The sequence below is a fragment of the Cygnus olor genome, chromosome 4, assembly GCF_009769625.2.
Source record: "Cygnus olor isolate bCygOlo1 chromosome 4, bCygOlo1.pri.v2, whole genome shotgun sequence".
NCBI lineage: Eukaryota > Metazoa > Chordata > Aves > Anseriformes > Anatidae > Cygnus > Cygnus olor.
Window position 1 is genome coordinate 65,517,586 of NC_049172.1, and position 15,556 is coordinate 65,533,141.

Consider the following 15,556-nt stretch of genomic DNA (forward strand, 5'->3'; position numbering starts at 1 on the left):
TCATAACTGTAAATCACTACTGTGATAAACTAATTTTGGCACTTCAGTAATTTTAAATTTCTTTTTATCACGCCTTGCAAGAAGCAGAATTAACTGTATTATGAAAACCTCATTCATTTTATTTCTCATCTCGATATCTTAGCTGGGCACTTTGTGGGGTGATAGCAGAGCTTTAAGGAATGTTCCTGTTCTCTTTCCGAGTTGATTATCTGAACTTAACGAGCCAAAGAGAGAAGAGTAGCATATGCTGGCAGAGTAGTCCAAATGCATGTTGCTGCACTGGTGCTGTAAGAGACCTATAGAATGTCTTCTGAATGGTGTCTAGATACTAAGCTTGAAAGTTTCTGTCCTACCTCCTCCAATTTAATCCCTGCTTATAACACACTGTTACCATATTTGTTCACGTTATTTCAATAACCGTTCTCTAAGTTTCGAGGTCTAGTATCAATTGTATCAATTTGGTTTTGTGATGGCACTCTGTAAAAATGATTGGATGCGTATGTTATCAAACACACTGCTACCTAATTCCTTTCTTGAATAGCTTAGTCTTTGAAAACTGAAAATATATAGGAAGAATTGAAGAAATTTAAAACACGCTCCTCTGTATTTTTTAGGACCTTGCATTTTAAAACGAATTTTGGTTTAGTTAAGTCATTCAGAAACAAGAGTCTATATTCTGAAAAGCAAGTTTGCATTGAAGCAGTTTCAGTTCAATTTTGATGATAGGTGCAATATTAAGACAGACAGAGGAAGAACAAATACCAGCACTGTTTACAGGTAGACATCAGGGAAAAGTGCAGCAATTAAATATCTAAAGGAGAGAGAAATATTTTAGGAGTAAAATATTGAGAGATGCTGAGATCCTCTAATTCTGATCAATTCCAGGGGAAGAATTGGTTCTTGGCGTCTCAGGAATTTTTCCTCCATGCAGTTCTTTTGATTCTTGAGAAATACGACAATTTCCAGGGGAAGAAATATCCTCAATAGTGGATTTATTTAAATGATTTTTCTTTTCTTTCTGCGGGGCATGATTAGCCATCACTTCTTTCCAAAAATACAGCAGTGATGTCTGTTTTGAACAGGTTAAAGGGAATCTCTGGTCTCTAAGCACTGCATGGAATAACAGATGACCCTGGAATCCATTCTGATGCTTGGGGTAGGAGAGTGCCGCAGGGGACAAACTATTTAGGAAATACTAATCTTAAGGATACTGTATAATCATCTTCATTGGAGAAGTTCTAAACTGCAGTTTAGATAGTCATTAAGATCTTTTCTCCTCAGGATGTTGATGACATCATTAGCACTGTTTTAATTGCTTTAGGAAGCCTCCTTCCTTGTTTTTTTTATGGTGTTTTGGTGTCATCAACTGCAGCAGGGAAAATTGATGCATGAAGTCCTGGACTGAGTTTACATCAGGTAAGTACAGAAAGATTTAAAATTAAAAAATGAAGCAAAAAGCATCCCCAGCCTTAATGAGTGAACCCAGCTATTTAAGATGTCAGTGTTATTGTGTTAGCATTTGCTTCTGTTTACAGTGACAAAATAAGTATTTCAAGAGAATATGGGAGTCTTAATTGACTAGCTCTTCAGGGTTTAGTGTTGAGAATAAGCAAGATGTTCCCTTCTGTTCTGTTAGCAATACATGATACGTGGTTCCCGTTCTTGATTATGCTGCTAACTTCTATTCCTCTTATCACTTGATCGTTTTTCCTCCAATATTACCCAGCTCTGTATGGTGAGGTAGTTCAATATCTGGATAGAAGATACAATGTGGTTAAGGGTTTGGGATGTGTATTTTTTTGTTTGGTTGGTTGCTTTTCTTATTTTTTTTGTTTTATTTTCACTGTTAATACCATGGCTTGCCCAATTAGAGTGGTTTCTGTTGGGTATAGTTATATTTTAGCAGGTTTAATATTGCTGAATGCTAGATAAGTAAGCTGTGAGTTCTTAGAGACTTAATATTGCCTTTTTTCAAGGCTTGTGTGTAGAAGACATAGGTGTTTTCTGTACAGAAATGATAGATGAAAGTGAAACCGTAATTCACTGCAACCAACTTTTGCTGGAATGTTTGCATTTTTTGTTCTGACTCACTGGCTTGAATCTAAAAATATTGGGAAAATGGATAAGCAGCTATGTTTTGCCCAGCTGTGTTTCCAAGTCCTAGAGAGCCTTTAAGGAAGGGATCTTGTTTATGCTGAATTGCGCAGTGCCCCCAGAGCTGTTATACATTGCATGCTGCAGTTTTGTGTGTATTAGGCATACCTGTCAATATTTCTATAACATATGCACTGTAAATGTTGTAAAGAAAAATAAATACTGAAGTTAACTTGATTATCATTGACATTTATAACATAATTTTCATTCAAGCCAGTTGTATCTGTGAATACTTGCTATCTTTGGAAATGTAAAAACTTAAGATTTGAAAGATCTTAAGCAGTCCTTAATTCTTAGTGCTTTTGGTCTGTAAAGGAAAAACTTATAAAAATTGGTATGGATTTAAGCAATAGACTATGATGGAAACTTAAATGCAGAATGTTTCTTTTAAGTGTATAAGCTTTATCATTTGCATTTTATTTTTGTTTGTTTGTTTAGAAATAAATGATAAATAAAAGTTAAAACCCCGTGGAATTACTGAGGAATCTTTAAGTTTGGGGGACCGGAGAAATGCTGCTGGGGGATGGCTGAAAATTCTGAGACGCCCATTTGACCGCAAATTAGATTGACTTTTAACCAGAATGCCTTGATCTTAGTGGTTCCTGACGTTCAACCAACTAGGCGCTTTTAAGATTTCTGACTGTAGTTTAAATGCTAATTAAAAGTATATTTATAGATACATGTGCTCTCAAACCAGTGTATGGTACAGAAATATTGCACTAAGATAGCATACTCTGCAGCACTAAGCATTGCCTTAAAATATATTGTGTGAAACTGTGTTTCACTGGTCTTCATTTGCTCTGTATTAAAGTCAGTGTTCTGTGATATCTCTTGTATCCTAGTTGTAAGCACAGCTCTTTCTGAATATAACAGGTTCGTTATTTTTTTTGCCTGCGGACAGTTCTTCCTTTTGAAGGAAACAGAACAAACAAACCAACACCCCAACACACAAGCAAACTAACCCCCAACAGCTAGACGCTCTGTGAGATAAAGGCTTTGTTTGTCACCCTCTGGTCATGCAGCAGGAAGGTCTAAAGGCATTTGTTATGCATACTTTCCATATCAAGTGCTGTCTGTTGGTTTTTACCTCCTTCTTTTCACTTTTTTTTGAAGTTGACCTTTTTTCTGACCCTCAAAAGTAAAAATCCTAGAGAAGTTTTTTTTAGAGAGGCAGTACTTTCCGAAATCTTGGAATTAAGTAGCTGTTGTACTGCAAACCGTGCTCTTCTGTGACTACCGTGAGATTATCTCTTGATTTTGAAGTTGGGGGAGGATGGCAGGAGGCCTTTCTTGAAGACAGACTCATTTGAAATAGTTTTGTTCAGGTGATCTTTTACATACGGGGGTAGAAACAGTCTTCGGAATAACAGCTACACTTCTGCTGACTCTGATCATAGCTTTTAGTCTTACTTTTTCATCGTTAGCATATACTCAGAGCCCCAAAATGCAATTTCCTCCTTTATGTAAAGGGAAGAACAGGGTGGTGGAAAAGAGGCCTCAGCCCACACATGATAATTTTTAGCTCCGTGCCCTGTGGCTGTACCTCCACAGATGCTTTTGGCCTAGCTTTGTGAAATGGGCTGGGGATGCCGCCACCAGCCGTCCTGCACTTGGTGACATGTGCTGGTGACACGAGACACTTCTTGCTGGCAGCACTGGGCCACCAGCCCGGGTTATAGGATCCAGCCCAAAGCAGGGCATTGCTCTGCCAGCCATCCCACGGGAACCCAGCAGAGGGACCCGATGACTGGATTCACGTCGGAGTAATGGGTATTTAGTGGTTAAGGGTTTATTTCAGGGAGATAGAGGTTGTGTTTTGTTGTGGCTGTTTTGTTTGGAAGTGAAAAACGCACCTGCAACATAAAGGTGTGAGGGGAAAGGAGGGTTTGGTCCCATGTACTAAACTAAACCTGTATTAAACATTAACTGGCTAGTGTGCCTTTCTAGCAGGACACGACAATGAAGGTTGCAATTGCTCTTTTGTCATCCCTAAGAAACAACTGGGTCATTGAGAAATGATTTGTTAACGCATTAAAATATGCAGAGTACAGTTCCGTTACCGTAGGGTAATGCGTGTGACTGTTACATGCAAGTGTTAGTGAGTTCACCAGCAATGTATAAATTTAAAGCCCTTAGGGTAATCCCATGTATATGTGTTTGCAAGATTGGGAATAAAGCTTTTTCTCATACATAAACCTGGAAACTGAGTTTGACCAATGCAGCTCAGTTTCTTACTGGTGCAGCACCTCTAAGGGACTCATCCCCCCCCTCCCATTACTTGGCATTTGTCCTGTTAATTCAAAGATGATTGCTCTATTCCGTATTTCTGTCTTGGTGATTGCACGACAAGGGCTAGAGTTGGTGCACCACGGATGGTGCATTTGTATTCTTATTCTCTTTTAAGGATAGGAAGTGTGATGGCAGGGTTGGAGCTCAGCAGCAGGCTCCTCAGTAGTCTGCTTCAGCTGATGCCTTAGTGCAAAATGCTGTGGGAGCTATTGGAAAGCATTTGTTCTCAACAAATGTGGTTACCAGATATTTTTTTCTCTTTCATACAAACTTCTGTCTTTGTACTGGTGCGTGCGATCATGTTTAAACACCAACGCCTTCGCAAGCATGTCTGTTCCATGATGCGAAACATCATTTCAGGACATCAGAGTTACCTGGGCTCTTTGGTGCCTCTCAGGTGTGCTAGCCTGCTGAAGTAGGCGCATCTATGGCATCTATGTAATCTAGTTAATGTTATCATCAGCTTCTCTTCTGAGTAATCAAAGCAATCTTTGAAACACGTACTACATTACCTTCTTGTGACTTTCTAAATAGCATCTAATGCTTAGTTATCCTATATCTCTCATTCACAGTCACCCAAGAATAATAGAATCACTTTTGTGTTGTTACCGCTGCTGATCTATTCTTAAAAAGGCTTGCAGGACGCAGAGCAGAGATACAAAATCAACTGCCAGGCTGGTTATTCATCCTGAGGGTCAGGATTTATTAGCAGCCATCTCTGTGCTGATATAATTGTCCCGGTTCTGATTGTGGCACTGGCTGAGGTACCTCGTTAGTGTTCTTCATACTGCAGACCAGTGTATGACAGTACGCTCACCACGTCTCCAAGCACAGGTGTGCACTACCTAAATTCTGTGAAATCAGATGATTACAGTAGTCTGTGATGTTTGCCCCACAACTTAATTCCTGAGTTCAAGAGAACAATGATGACATGCTGTGAAATAACTTCCTAAGTCATAACGTGTCCCTGTCAGACATCTGGACCATGTAGTGGCAGTTTCTGTTGAATTTCTGTCTTTCTCTGCCGTGTAGGTAAGGCATGTAAGTAACATGATTTCTTTGTAGCCCTGGCTATAGCCTTACTACGTTTTCTTTTCTACGTTTACTTTAATTGGAAAACTCTTAAGGCAGCCTGCTCTACAAACATAGGATTTCAACAGATGCAGCATTTGCATGTTCTCTAGCTCTTGGGAGTGGGTGTGATCAAATTGCTTTTGGTTGGTTTCAGCCTAGAGTGAACAGCACGTAGACTGCTCTTTCAAGTCCGCAGGATTATAAGCAAGAGTTTGTAATTGACACACACTCAATTTACGGTATTTTATACCTGGTTTGATTGGCTGTGATATGTCCAGTTCTTCGCTGCCTGCAAATTGTGGACTCGTCGGTTCTGAATGCCTTGAGGACCTTGAAGTCGTAGCAGTGCATGCTGTGGTCTCATGTACCGTCAGCTCTTCTATTACAATTCAGCCGCGTAGGATTGTTGTGCTCCACTTGGAGCAGCTGGGAACGAGGTGGCTGCAGTGGCTTTGCAGGTACTTTGCTATACCCAGAGGTTATAATGTGGTTCTCTGCTTCTTCACAAAAAGTCCAAGGTGAATTCTTCCACTGGTAAGAACGGCATTTGGAATAATTATCTAATAATAAAGAATGCTTTTCAGTCTCCTCCTTTCTCTGGCCAGCATGGCTTCTGACACGGAGAAAGCTTGTGCTGCTCTTGTTGAATGTCTTTTGACTAAGCTGAGCTGGTGCCACTGTTTTCATGTACGTCTTCTGAACTCTAGCATATGTATTAACTCATTATCTTTGTCTCAGTCTGACGCAAGTCTCAGTCGGGAATGTCAGAGCCAGTCCTCATCCATTAGACCTTTAACTTTCATTGTAATGAGATGCAATTCTCTTAAGCTTTTCACAAAAGCCATGATGAATAGATAGATGTCTCTGTGTCTCTAAGCAAATTCTGAAAGTTTTTGTCCTCACTCTCAGTTTAGGGGAAGTATTTTATTTTTTTTCCAGGAAAGATCACTTAAGCTGTTTATGCAGTCTGCTTCTTGAATAATTTTAAAGATGCAGTTTTCTCCTTACTCTCCATTATAAGATCCTCCTACAGGTAGTAAGGACCTAATTGATTTTTTTATATCATTTATGGCTATTTTCTTCCATTCCTTTGCCTATCCCAACATCTCAGAGTTGACTTAGAGTTCTTTGAAATTTTTGGAAAAGCTTTCTTGCAGTGCACAGTAGCTCATACCCAAATATCCGAACATTGTATTTAATTATTAACTGCGAAATTAATTTAACTTTGCTGCCAGAAAAAGCCAGAATGCTGTACCCCCTTGATTTTCATTAGGTCAGATTATGTAGCCTAGGCTTTTTGTGTTTATTCTTCCCTTACAAGTCTTGATAGCTGACACTACCTTAAAATAAATTGTTGATAGACTTTAGCAGAGAAGTTTTATGGACCACATGTTAATACTCAAATTCTTTTGAGTGTGTTTGCAGAGAAGGAACATGAGTGCCTTTGGAGAACACTGCTGCCTTGAGTTTAGGCTATTCCATCTCAGAGGCAGAGTAAAGATTTGCAAATTTGGGGTTTGGAATGTCGTATACAATTCATGACCTCGATGTTGCAGTTGTTTTGGGTGATCTGTCTTTTCCTGCTTTTGAGCTTCTCTCTAAGGAAGTAAGGCTCATGCATTCATCATTCTCCATGTGAGCGTCCATTCTAATTTTTTTCCCTTTGGCGTATCCAGTAATTTGATTATGTATTTTGTTTGCATTTGGACATTTCAAAAGTCTTGTAAGAAAGGTTTCTCCTGCAGCTTGGTAGAGGCTAATGCCCCGCTTTGGAACAAGCAGACAAATCTTAATCGTTCTATACGGCACTTGACAGGAACTGTCCCTCCATTCGTTCAGCAGGCATACAACTCCAAACTATTTACGGCACAAATATGTCAGCTGTCCTATTGAATCTTTGGCAAATGTTTGTTCCTCATTTAAAAACTGTGTGGTTATTTTTTTTTCCTTTAGTTATCTCTTAATCTGTTTGTTGAGAGTTAAAAGAGGAGAAAATTGTTCATATGTGTTTTATGTAGTCTTGCAGGACTCTGCATACCTTAAACATCATGGGCAATTTTTTTCACGTTAAAAATTAGATAACCGACTTTGATATTCTTCGAGTTGGAATCTTAAAGGGAGAGACTCTATATTTATTTCATATTTGAGAAATTATAGAATCGTAGAATGATTTAGGTTGGAAAAGACCTCTAAGATCATCACATCCAACCGTTATCCCATTGCTGCCAGCTCTACCACTGAACCATGTCCCTGTGCACCATACCTACACGGCTTTTGAAGCTGTGAACCACGCTATGCCCATTAGCCAGAGAGCCACAAGGAATTGAATCCCTCTTATTTTTTGTATGAACTTGTTACCTGAGTTTGCCTGTTGAAGCAATGCTATTTGACTGGCCAGCAGTGACATTTAGGGGAGCAAAAAAATGCTGAACCCGTAACATGCTCGAATCGCAAGTGGTTTGTACTGAAATTAAAATGCTGAAAAAAGAGGAGTGTTTCAGAATTCCCCATGTCAGCATTTTTTTTTAACTCGGTATGTTCTTCAGTCCTCTAAGAGAATTGAATTTCTTGCCCTAAAATCTCTTATTCATGCTTCGAAATAGGAATGTTGACCAAGTAGGTAATTGCAGCTATTCAATTTGTTATCTAAAAACTAGAGAAAATTTGTATTTGATCATCATTTTATTGTGTGTCTAATTTAATCTGCAGTATATGCAGAGAGAATCTTAGGCCCCTGGGTTCTCTGAGCTTCCTTGAAGAAGAAAATTCTGGTATCTTAAACATATTTTTCTGCTGATTTGATTTCCCCATTTTGGGAGTATGTTGATCAGCTTGCTTACTTGTGTGTTCTGCTGATAAGGCAAAATTGAAGTTTGTTTGCTTACCTGAGTATAAACTCAAGGTCCTGGTGTTTCTGCATCCCTGATCTTGACTCCAGCTTTTATGGGTAGTTTCTGCAGGATTCTTGAGATAAATTTTAACACTGATTTTTCCTGTTACGTAGACCATGACTTTCAAAACAATTTTCATTCAGACTAATCACAAGGTGTCACCTTTGTTCTCTTACTGATAGTAGTATTTCTCTACTGTCTTTAAAACAAATGAGACTAAGTAGAATCACTGCCTAAGTTGCTTTTTTTTTTTTTTTTTGCTTCCCCAAATTCTTGGTAAGTGGGGGAACTGCTGCAGTTGCGTAGTTGAGCAGGAGAAACAATTTAGAAAGCTATTTCTAAAATTTGCATCTGTATATTAATTTAGTATTGAATTAAGCACCAGATTTCTTGAGGCAGCATTAGCAGAGTACAGGTACTTTACCAGCACTCCTTTAGCCATGTTTATAGTTCTTAAATTATTCTCATAATAAGATTTTGCACGTTATGTCTTTGCAAATTAAAAATCTCTACTATGAACTCACCTAGTTATGTGGTAGTTAAAGTAGGACTCTGAAGAATGGATAATTAAATAGCAGTTTTGATATTTTTCCAATATCCAGATGGCTTTCTGTTTCTGTTGATATATATTTAATATTGGGTAGTTAAGCTGCCCAATATTGGGCATTTTGTTTTAAATGTTAGGATTTTATAAGCCAGACTTCTGTTTGCTTGTGTGTTTTTGTTGTTGTTTTGGTTTTGTTTTTTCTTTTGCATGCACACTTTTCAGACCCATAAGATCAGAGTGGTGTTGCTTCTATGAAAAGTTCAGCAACCACTGAACAGAATTGTGAAAATGCAAAGTTACTGTAAAGTTCTTGCATTAAAACGAGCCTTATAATGTGACCTCTAGTTCTGTTAGGAAGCAAAGGTAACTGAAGGCATCTAGCTGCTGAAGAGAACAGAAGTCCGTAGTGATTCTTTCCACGTGAAGTAACTCGTTTATTCTGCTTCGTGCATACAGAATGTTTTGTTGAGCTGCTTTCTTTACTGTTCGTCATGGACTTAACATTTTCCAGTCTAAAGAGTAAACCTACTAATGGGCTTCTCACCATCAGAAAAAAAAAAGGCAAAAGGTTAATTTAAAATATTTGAAACTCTTGGATTGCCTTTTTGTCAATTTGGTCAGCATACAGGCACTTAGTTTGTGTGGCACCTCAAGTTCTAAAACGTCACTGTAAGAGTACATGATGTTTTCTAGTTTTTTTTTCCTTTTCTTCTTTCTTCCTTTTAAATCGTTTCAGACAGGTGCCAACGCATTATAACACAAGAATGACGTGTAAGGAATTTATTTCCTTCACTGTTTGGTAGTGTTTTATGGGTATTTGAATTATGTGCAGTAAGTGTAAGGTACTTGATAAATACTGGCTGCATCTGCTGATAAATGTTGTAATTTATCTGAGGATTTGAAACAGTAATTTATGGTGTTTGCTAATGTTATGAAATGAGAGGCTTAAAAAAGGGAAGAAAACAGTGACAGGAAAAAATCAAAACCTCACGTTTTCAGTAGGTTTTTTTTCCTATAAAAGTGAAATGCTGATGTGAAGCACTGGCAGCCAGATGTGACTCAAAACCCTGTGTTCAGAAACAAGCTTTCTGTGGATTGCCTAGAGAGGCAGAAAGGAGAGAAGATTCTCCCAGAGCACGGTCCCTGGTCACTGTACCCTACAAGATGAGTCACATTGGTCCCAGAGTGCCCGAACAAAGCGCTTGCTCCAAAAGGAAGGATGAGATGGTGAAAATCCAGCTCTGAGCTGGATGCTTCAGAGAAAATTCTACTCAGCCCCACATTCCCCATTAGAAAGGGATATTTTTATTGCTAAGAGTAAATATTTAAAATTGCAAAATAGCAAAAGTAATAGAGATTTGTCAGGTGTCATTCAAATTTGCACGTGTGGAGAACTGAATCAAATGCTTTATAGCAATAGGTTCTTGGTGCTCTGCTGACAGACCGCTAGCACGTGTGGTGAGTAACACAGCCCTTCACAGAATCACAGAACTGTAGGGGTTGGAAGGGACCTCAGGAGATCATCAGGTCCAACCCCCCTGCCAAAGCAGGTTCCCTAGAGCAGGCTGCCCAGGTAGGCATCCAGACGGGCCTTGAATATCTCCAGAGAAGGAGACTCCACAACCTCCCTGGGCAGCCTGTTCCAGCGCTCCGTCACCCTCACTGTGAAGAAGTTCTTTCTCATGTTGGTGCGGAACTTCCTGTGATCCATTTTGTGGCCATGGCCCCTTGTCCTGTCCCCACAAACCACTGAAAAGAGGTTGGCCAAATCCCTCTGTCTCCCACACTTCAGGTATTTATACACATTGAGAAGATCCCCTCTCAGTCATCTTTTGTCCAGGCTGAACAGACCCAGGTCTCTCAGCCTTTCCTCACAGGGGAGATGCTCCAGGCCTCGTATCAGGCCCTTGCTGAGGCCAGCTGGGCTGCGCTTGTACAAAGCCAGGCTGCAGTATAGATAAAGCAAAGTATGCTAGTACATACACTAGGAAAATGTTACCAAAATGCTAAGATGTTGCCTTAATCAACTTTCCACCTAAAAGCAGAACAAATGAAGTCACCTAATGCATGTTAGCTTGTGTGCCTGGATTTTCATTAAGAACCTTTTGCAAGTGGATATATGATTTTTTGGCAGTTGTGCCCACATGTGGATGAGCAGGACAGGCTTTGGAAGGTGGTAGGGGTAGGTGGGTCTCACCAGTGTGCATGCTTCCATGTGAACGTTGAGTTAGTTAACCTCCTCATTGTGGATGGAGAAACATACCAATACCATTCTGGAAAACATTATTTATTTATTTTTAAATTGGAGTGTAGAGGTGCATAGTCTATTGAACCTATTTTGTGATAGTTTAAGTGAGGGTAGGCTTTCGACTGGGTTTCATTAGGAGCAGATGAGAGGTATGTTGAAAAGCATTGGGTTTTTGTGAATCCCGCTGAAGATGATGATTTAGGCCAGCATGCATTGAAAGGCATAAAGATGATTTTCCTGGTAGTCAAAGTATTTCTTTGATCGGATGAACACGGGAAATCATATGTATAGATGTGAACGGACAGCGAGGAATAAGCAAGTCTGATAATATATTTCAGGAACGAGATGAGTATTTACCCAGATGTGGAAGAATGGGTAGGGGAGACAGGCAACTGCAGAAGGATTGGAAGTGCACTGTGATTGCTGCTGGTATGATTTGGCTTTTGAAAAGTGATGTAAAACACATGCTATGTATCTTTAGATGATTACAAATAATACAATAGCATTCTTCTTTGATTTTATTTTTCCTAATGGAAGTTCTCCCTATCCACGAGTGCCTGACTTTCTTTAAAATCAGTTTAGGTTTAATGGAAGATAGACACTATTATCTCTAGTCATAAAGACTGAGCTGAAGTCTTTCAGATCTAATGTTGCAATTTCTTCTTTTGGCTTATTTCACTTTCTCTTAAGTTTGATCCTAACTCTGAACATCTTGCTTTTCATCCTTATTTCAGAGATCGGTGCGACTCTAGCATATTTTGTGTAAATTACAGTGATACATTCAACCATAAGTTGGCCCTAAAATGATCGTTATGGTTTTCGTAGAATCATAGAAAGACTTGGGTTGGAAGGGACCTTAAAGATCATCCTATTCCATCCCCCTTGCCTTAGGCAGGGACACCTCCCACCAGTCCAGGCTGCCCAAAGCCCCATCCAGCCTGGTCTTGAACACCTCCAGGGATGGGGCATCCACAGCTTCTCTGGGCAACCTATTCCAATGCCTCACCGCTCTCATAGTAAAGAATTTCTTCCTAATATCTAATCTAAATCTCCCCTCTTTTAGTTTAAAACCATTTCCCTGTGTCCAGGTCTCTTTGGATGGCAGCCCTTCCTTCTGGTCTATCGACTGCACCACTCAGCTTGGAGTCACCTGCAGACTTGCTGAGGGTGCACTCGATCCTATTGGCTATGTCATTCATAAAGATATTAAACAGCACCAGTCCCAAGACAGATCCCTGTGGGACACCACTCATCGCTGGCCTCCATCTGGACATAGAGCCATTGACGTAGCTCTCTGGCTGCCTTGCAATTGGAAAACAACGGCATTACAGTGTGAGTAGCCTCCATGTCCAGAGAAAAAAGTACATGTACTTTTCTGAATAGTAAGTGTCTTATAAATAGTAAGGTCTTCTGTAGGCATTGGTTTTAATCAAACTACACTTTAATTTGTCAAACAGCAGTTTTTAGTGGATAGGGTGAGTTTGTTTGTCTTTTGAACAGTATGTTGTTTGTAGTCTTGTAGTCTATTTACATATCTTAAATAACGTAATTTTCTTTATTTTGATTTTTAGGAGAATGACATCTTCCTGGGCTGGGAAAAGGGAGCTTACAAAAAATGGGGAAAGAGTAAGAAAAAGTGCTCCGATCTAACACTAGAGGAAATGAAAAAACAGGCTGCTGTCCAGTGTCTTCGCTCTGCTTCTGATGAAGTAAGTTGGGATTATTTAACGGATTCTTAAGACTTTATGCCATTCTTTGAGTTAGATATATTTAACTTGTGATGGTTAATCTTCTGGTCTGTGGCCTCTTAAAATACAATATCCCCAAGAGTTCTCTTGAGTGTTCTTGTTCTTCTTTAGGAAATTATGAAACCTTTATGTGGCAGCAGGATTTCACAAAAGATTCTGTACCATGTAGTGTCATGCCTTCCTTTCTGCAAGCCCTCACCTATTATTGTTGAGGACAGTTGCAATGCACCAGTTTGTGCTGAAATTACCACAAAGCTTTGCATAAGGGTAGTTGTTAAAATTCTGGATTTACTTTGCGTTGAACTCTGTCTGAGCAGCAAGGAGTAGAGTATTATTTGGGCGGAAAGTCATTTTGCTTTGTGTGTGGTGCATGTGCAATCCAGAATTGCTAAATAAGATGCAGTGTTAGTACCAAACGTTAATTTTCTACATTGCATCATTAAGTGGAAGCGGAGTTGGAACACGCTGACTGGAGAAGGTAAGGAGAGGTGAAGGCAGCAATGGAAAAGTGGTGAAAGGGAGACTGTAGAAGGAGTTGTTTTTTAAAACAAAAATCAATCTGTGGCATAGATCAGTGAAAGCTCTTCAGGGAGACTTTCCAGACAACAGAAATCAGAAAGTCTATCTTTTAGTTACAAAACTACAAATACTTTCATCTGTCACTACTGTGAGGTGAAACTCTCCCCCCCGTCTATGCAGCTTGGTTGTGTTATTGCTCCATACAACTTCCTTGTCACAGTTTGTGATTGCACAGGCATTTGTGTGGTTGTGTGGGGAGCACGATTGGGAAAGAGAATCAGTATCCTGAGATTAACCTGGTTGGGGTGGAGGAAATGTTAACCTAGAGAAGTTTCCCGGTCAGATTTGTACAGAGACTTGCCCCAGCAAGAAAGGGGAAAGTATGCAACCAAGAATAGTGGAGGATGTCCTATTGGTTTATGTGGTTATTTCCTGCAGCACCATCTTCAACAGCATTCCCATCATATATCGACTTATTTTTTGTGAAGCTACTTGGGCATTTGTTCAGTTACTAAAGTGTTAACTGACTAATTGGGGAGTTTTCTGAACTCCCTTTTTCCCTTTACTTACAATCTGAGGAAAGTGATGCAAAATGTAATTTTCTTGGTAATTTACTGTGCTCTTGTAGTTGCAGAATATTGAGGTCAGCACTCTGACTACTGTAAAACTAAAAGTAAATATGAAGCAAGTATGGAGAAATAATTGCAAGAGGTAATGCCTTTCTGATGGTATGACTGTCTTTGTGTACTCGTTTCATAAACAACAAAAAACAGTAGTCCCATACATAGACTATAGGAATATTGATTGATTTTTAGCTTTAGGAATGATTCTATGCATCATCACATAAGTGAAAATGAAGGAGCATCACTCAGAGCTAAATTTATGTTTAGAAAAACAGTTGAAAAGAAAAAAGGAAGGAGATCAATTTATTACTAATCCCTGCTCTGCTTCCACTTGAATGTTTTTATAATCTAAAACAGAGTAAGAAGGGAAGAAGCCTTCAACTAGGGTTTTAAAAGAATGAAAAGATGTATGATCTGAAACTCTGAACAAGTAACTTCCTCTGACTCCTGCCACATTGTCAGATTTTATCGTTCAGTGTGAAACTATAATCTATAACCTGTAGACTCCTGTTTTTATATCAGGGCTATTTTGACATCTGCTACGTGCCCAGATAGTTAAGCTTGCACATTTGGTGTCTTTAACAAAACTGTAGGTTATGTTATTTTTTCTCCTGTTTTCAAACACAGAGTGGAACCTTTAAACCTTTGTCAAGGTTTGAACATTGTTGTTTAATGCTGTTTTGTAGGTAATTTAATGTGTATTGTAGAAGAGACAAGCATTTTCTAAACCCTAGAGTTGAGAGAGGGAGGTGATCCTGCTTTGATATGAGTGATACCTTAAGATAACTTTTAGGGTATCTTTTCTTCCTGCTTTTGAAACATGTTTCCTATGTTGGCTGATGTCTGTATGTATTTTTGGGTGCTGATTCAACAGGAGTACTTAGTGGTTCTCGTACTCTGAAACAGTACTGTAGTACCATTCAGGCTTCTCTATGCAATGTTCATGACTTAATTGCAAGATAAAAATACTCCAAGTGGTGCGTGACAAGTGTTCCTATAAACTGCTAAAATATAAATAAACAATTCTTTCCAATGCCACTTGAAATTTTAACTGTTTCCTGAATCATCTGAAAATGTTTACCTTTTTGTCAAAGCAAAAGAAAAAAGTATCTAATAGGAAGAAGTCGCATGTGTTTGTTACATCTTCATCAATATGCTAAGTAGAAGCTTCTAAAAATCCATCCTGGACTAGGCTAGGCTTAGTCCTCTCAATCAGGTAGGATGCCAGTTAATGTAAATCACCCTCCTTATACGTGCTAGTTTTCCTTTTTTTTTTAATTCCAGTTATGAGTTTTCCTGTGATCTGAAAGAGTACTGAAAAATATATTTTTTTTTTCTCTGTGGTCCTTTTTTCCAAAGTAAGTGGATACAGAAATACCAGTATCCTCACCCAGACATGTAACTCATCCAGCCTAACCTCTTCTTTCAACCTTAGCACTGGAGCAAAGCAAGCGAGGTTGAGG

General features: G+C 39.1%; 1 protein-coding gene across 3 annotated transcripts in view; it reads left to right on the forward strand.

Moving 5' to 3' along the window:
• Positions 1–15,556, forward strand: part of KIAA0232 (KIAA0232 ortholog) — a 67,427-nt gene that overhangs the window by 18,911 nt on the left and 32,960 nt on the right. For 2 of the 3 annotated variants that reach the window (XM_040555619.1, XM_040555620.1), the window contains exon 3: positions 12,775–12,912. In XM_040555619.1, coding sequence (XP_040411553.1) covers positions 12,775–12,912 — 138 coding nt within the window. Of the gene's footprint in view, positions 1–1,329; positions 1,417–12,774; positions 12,913–15,556 lie in introns of those variants that run through there. The other variant, XM_040555621.1, reaches the window with a different exon arrangement.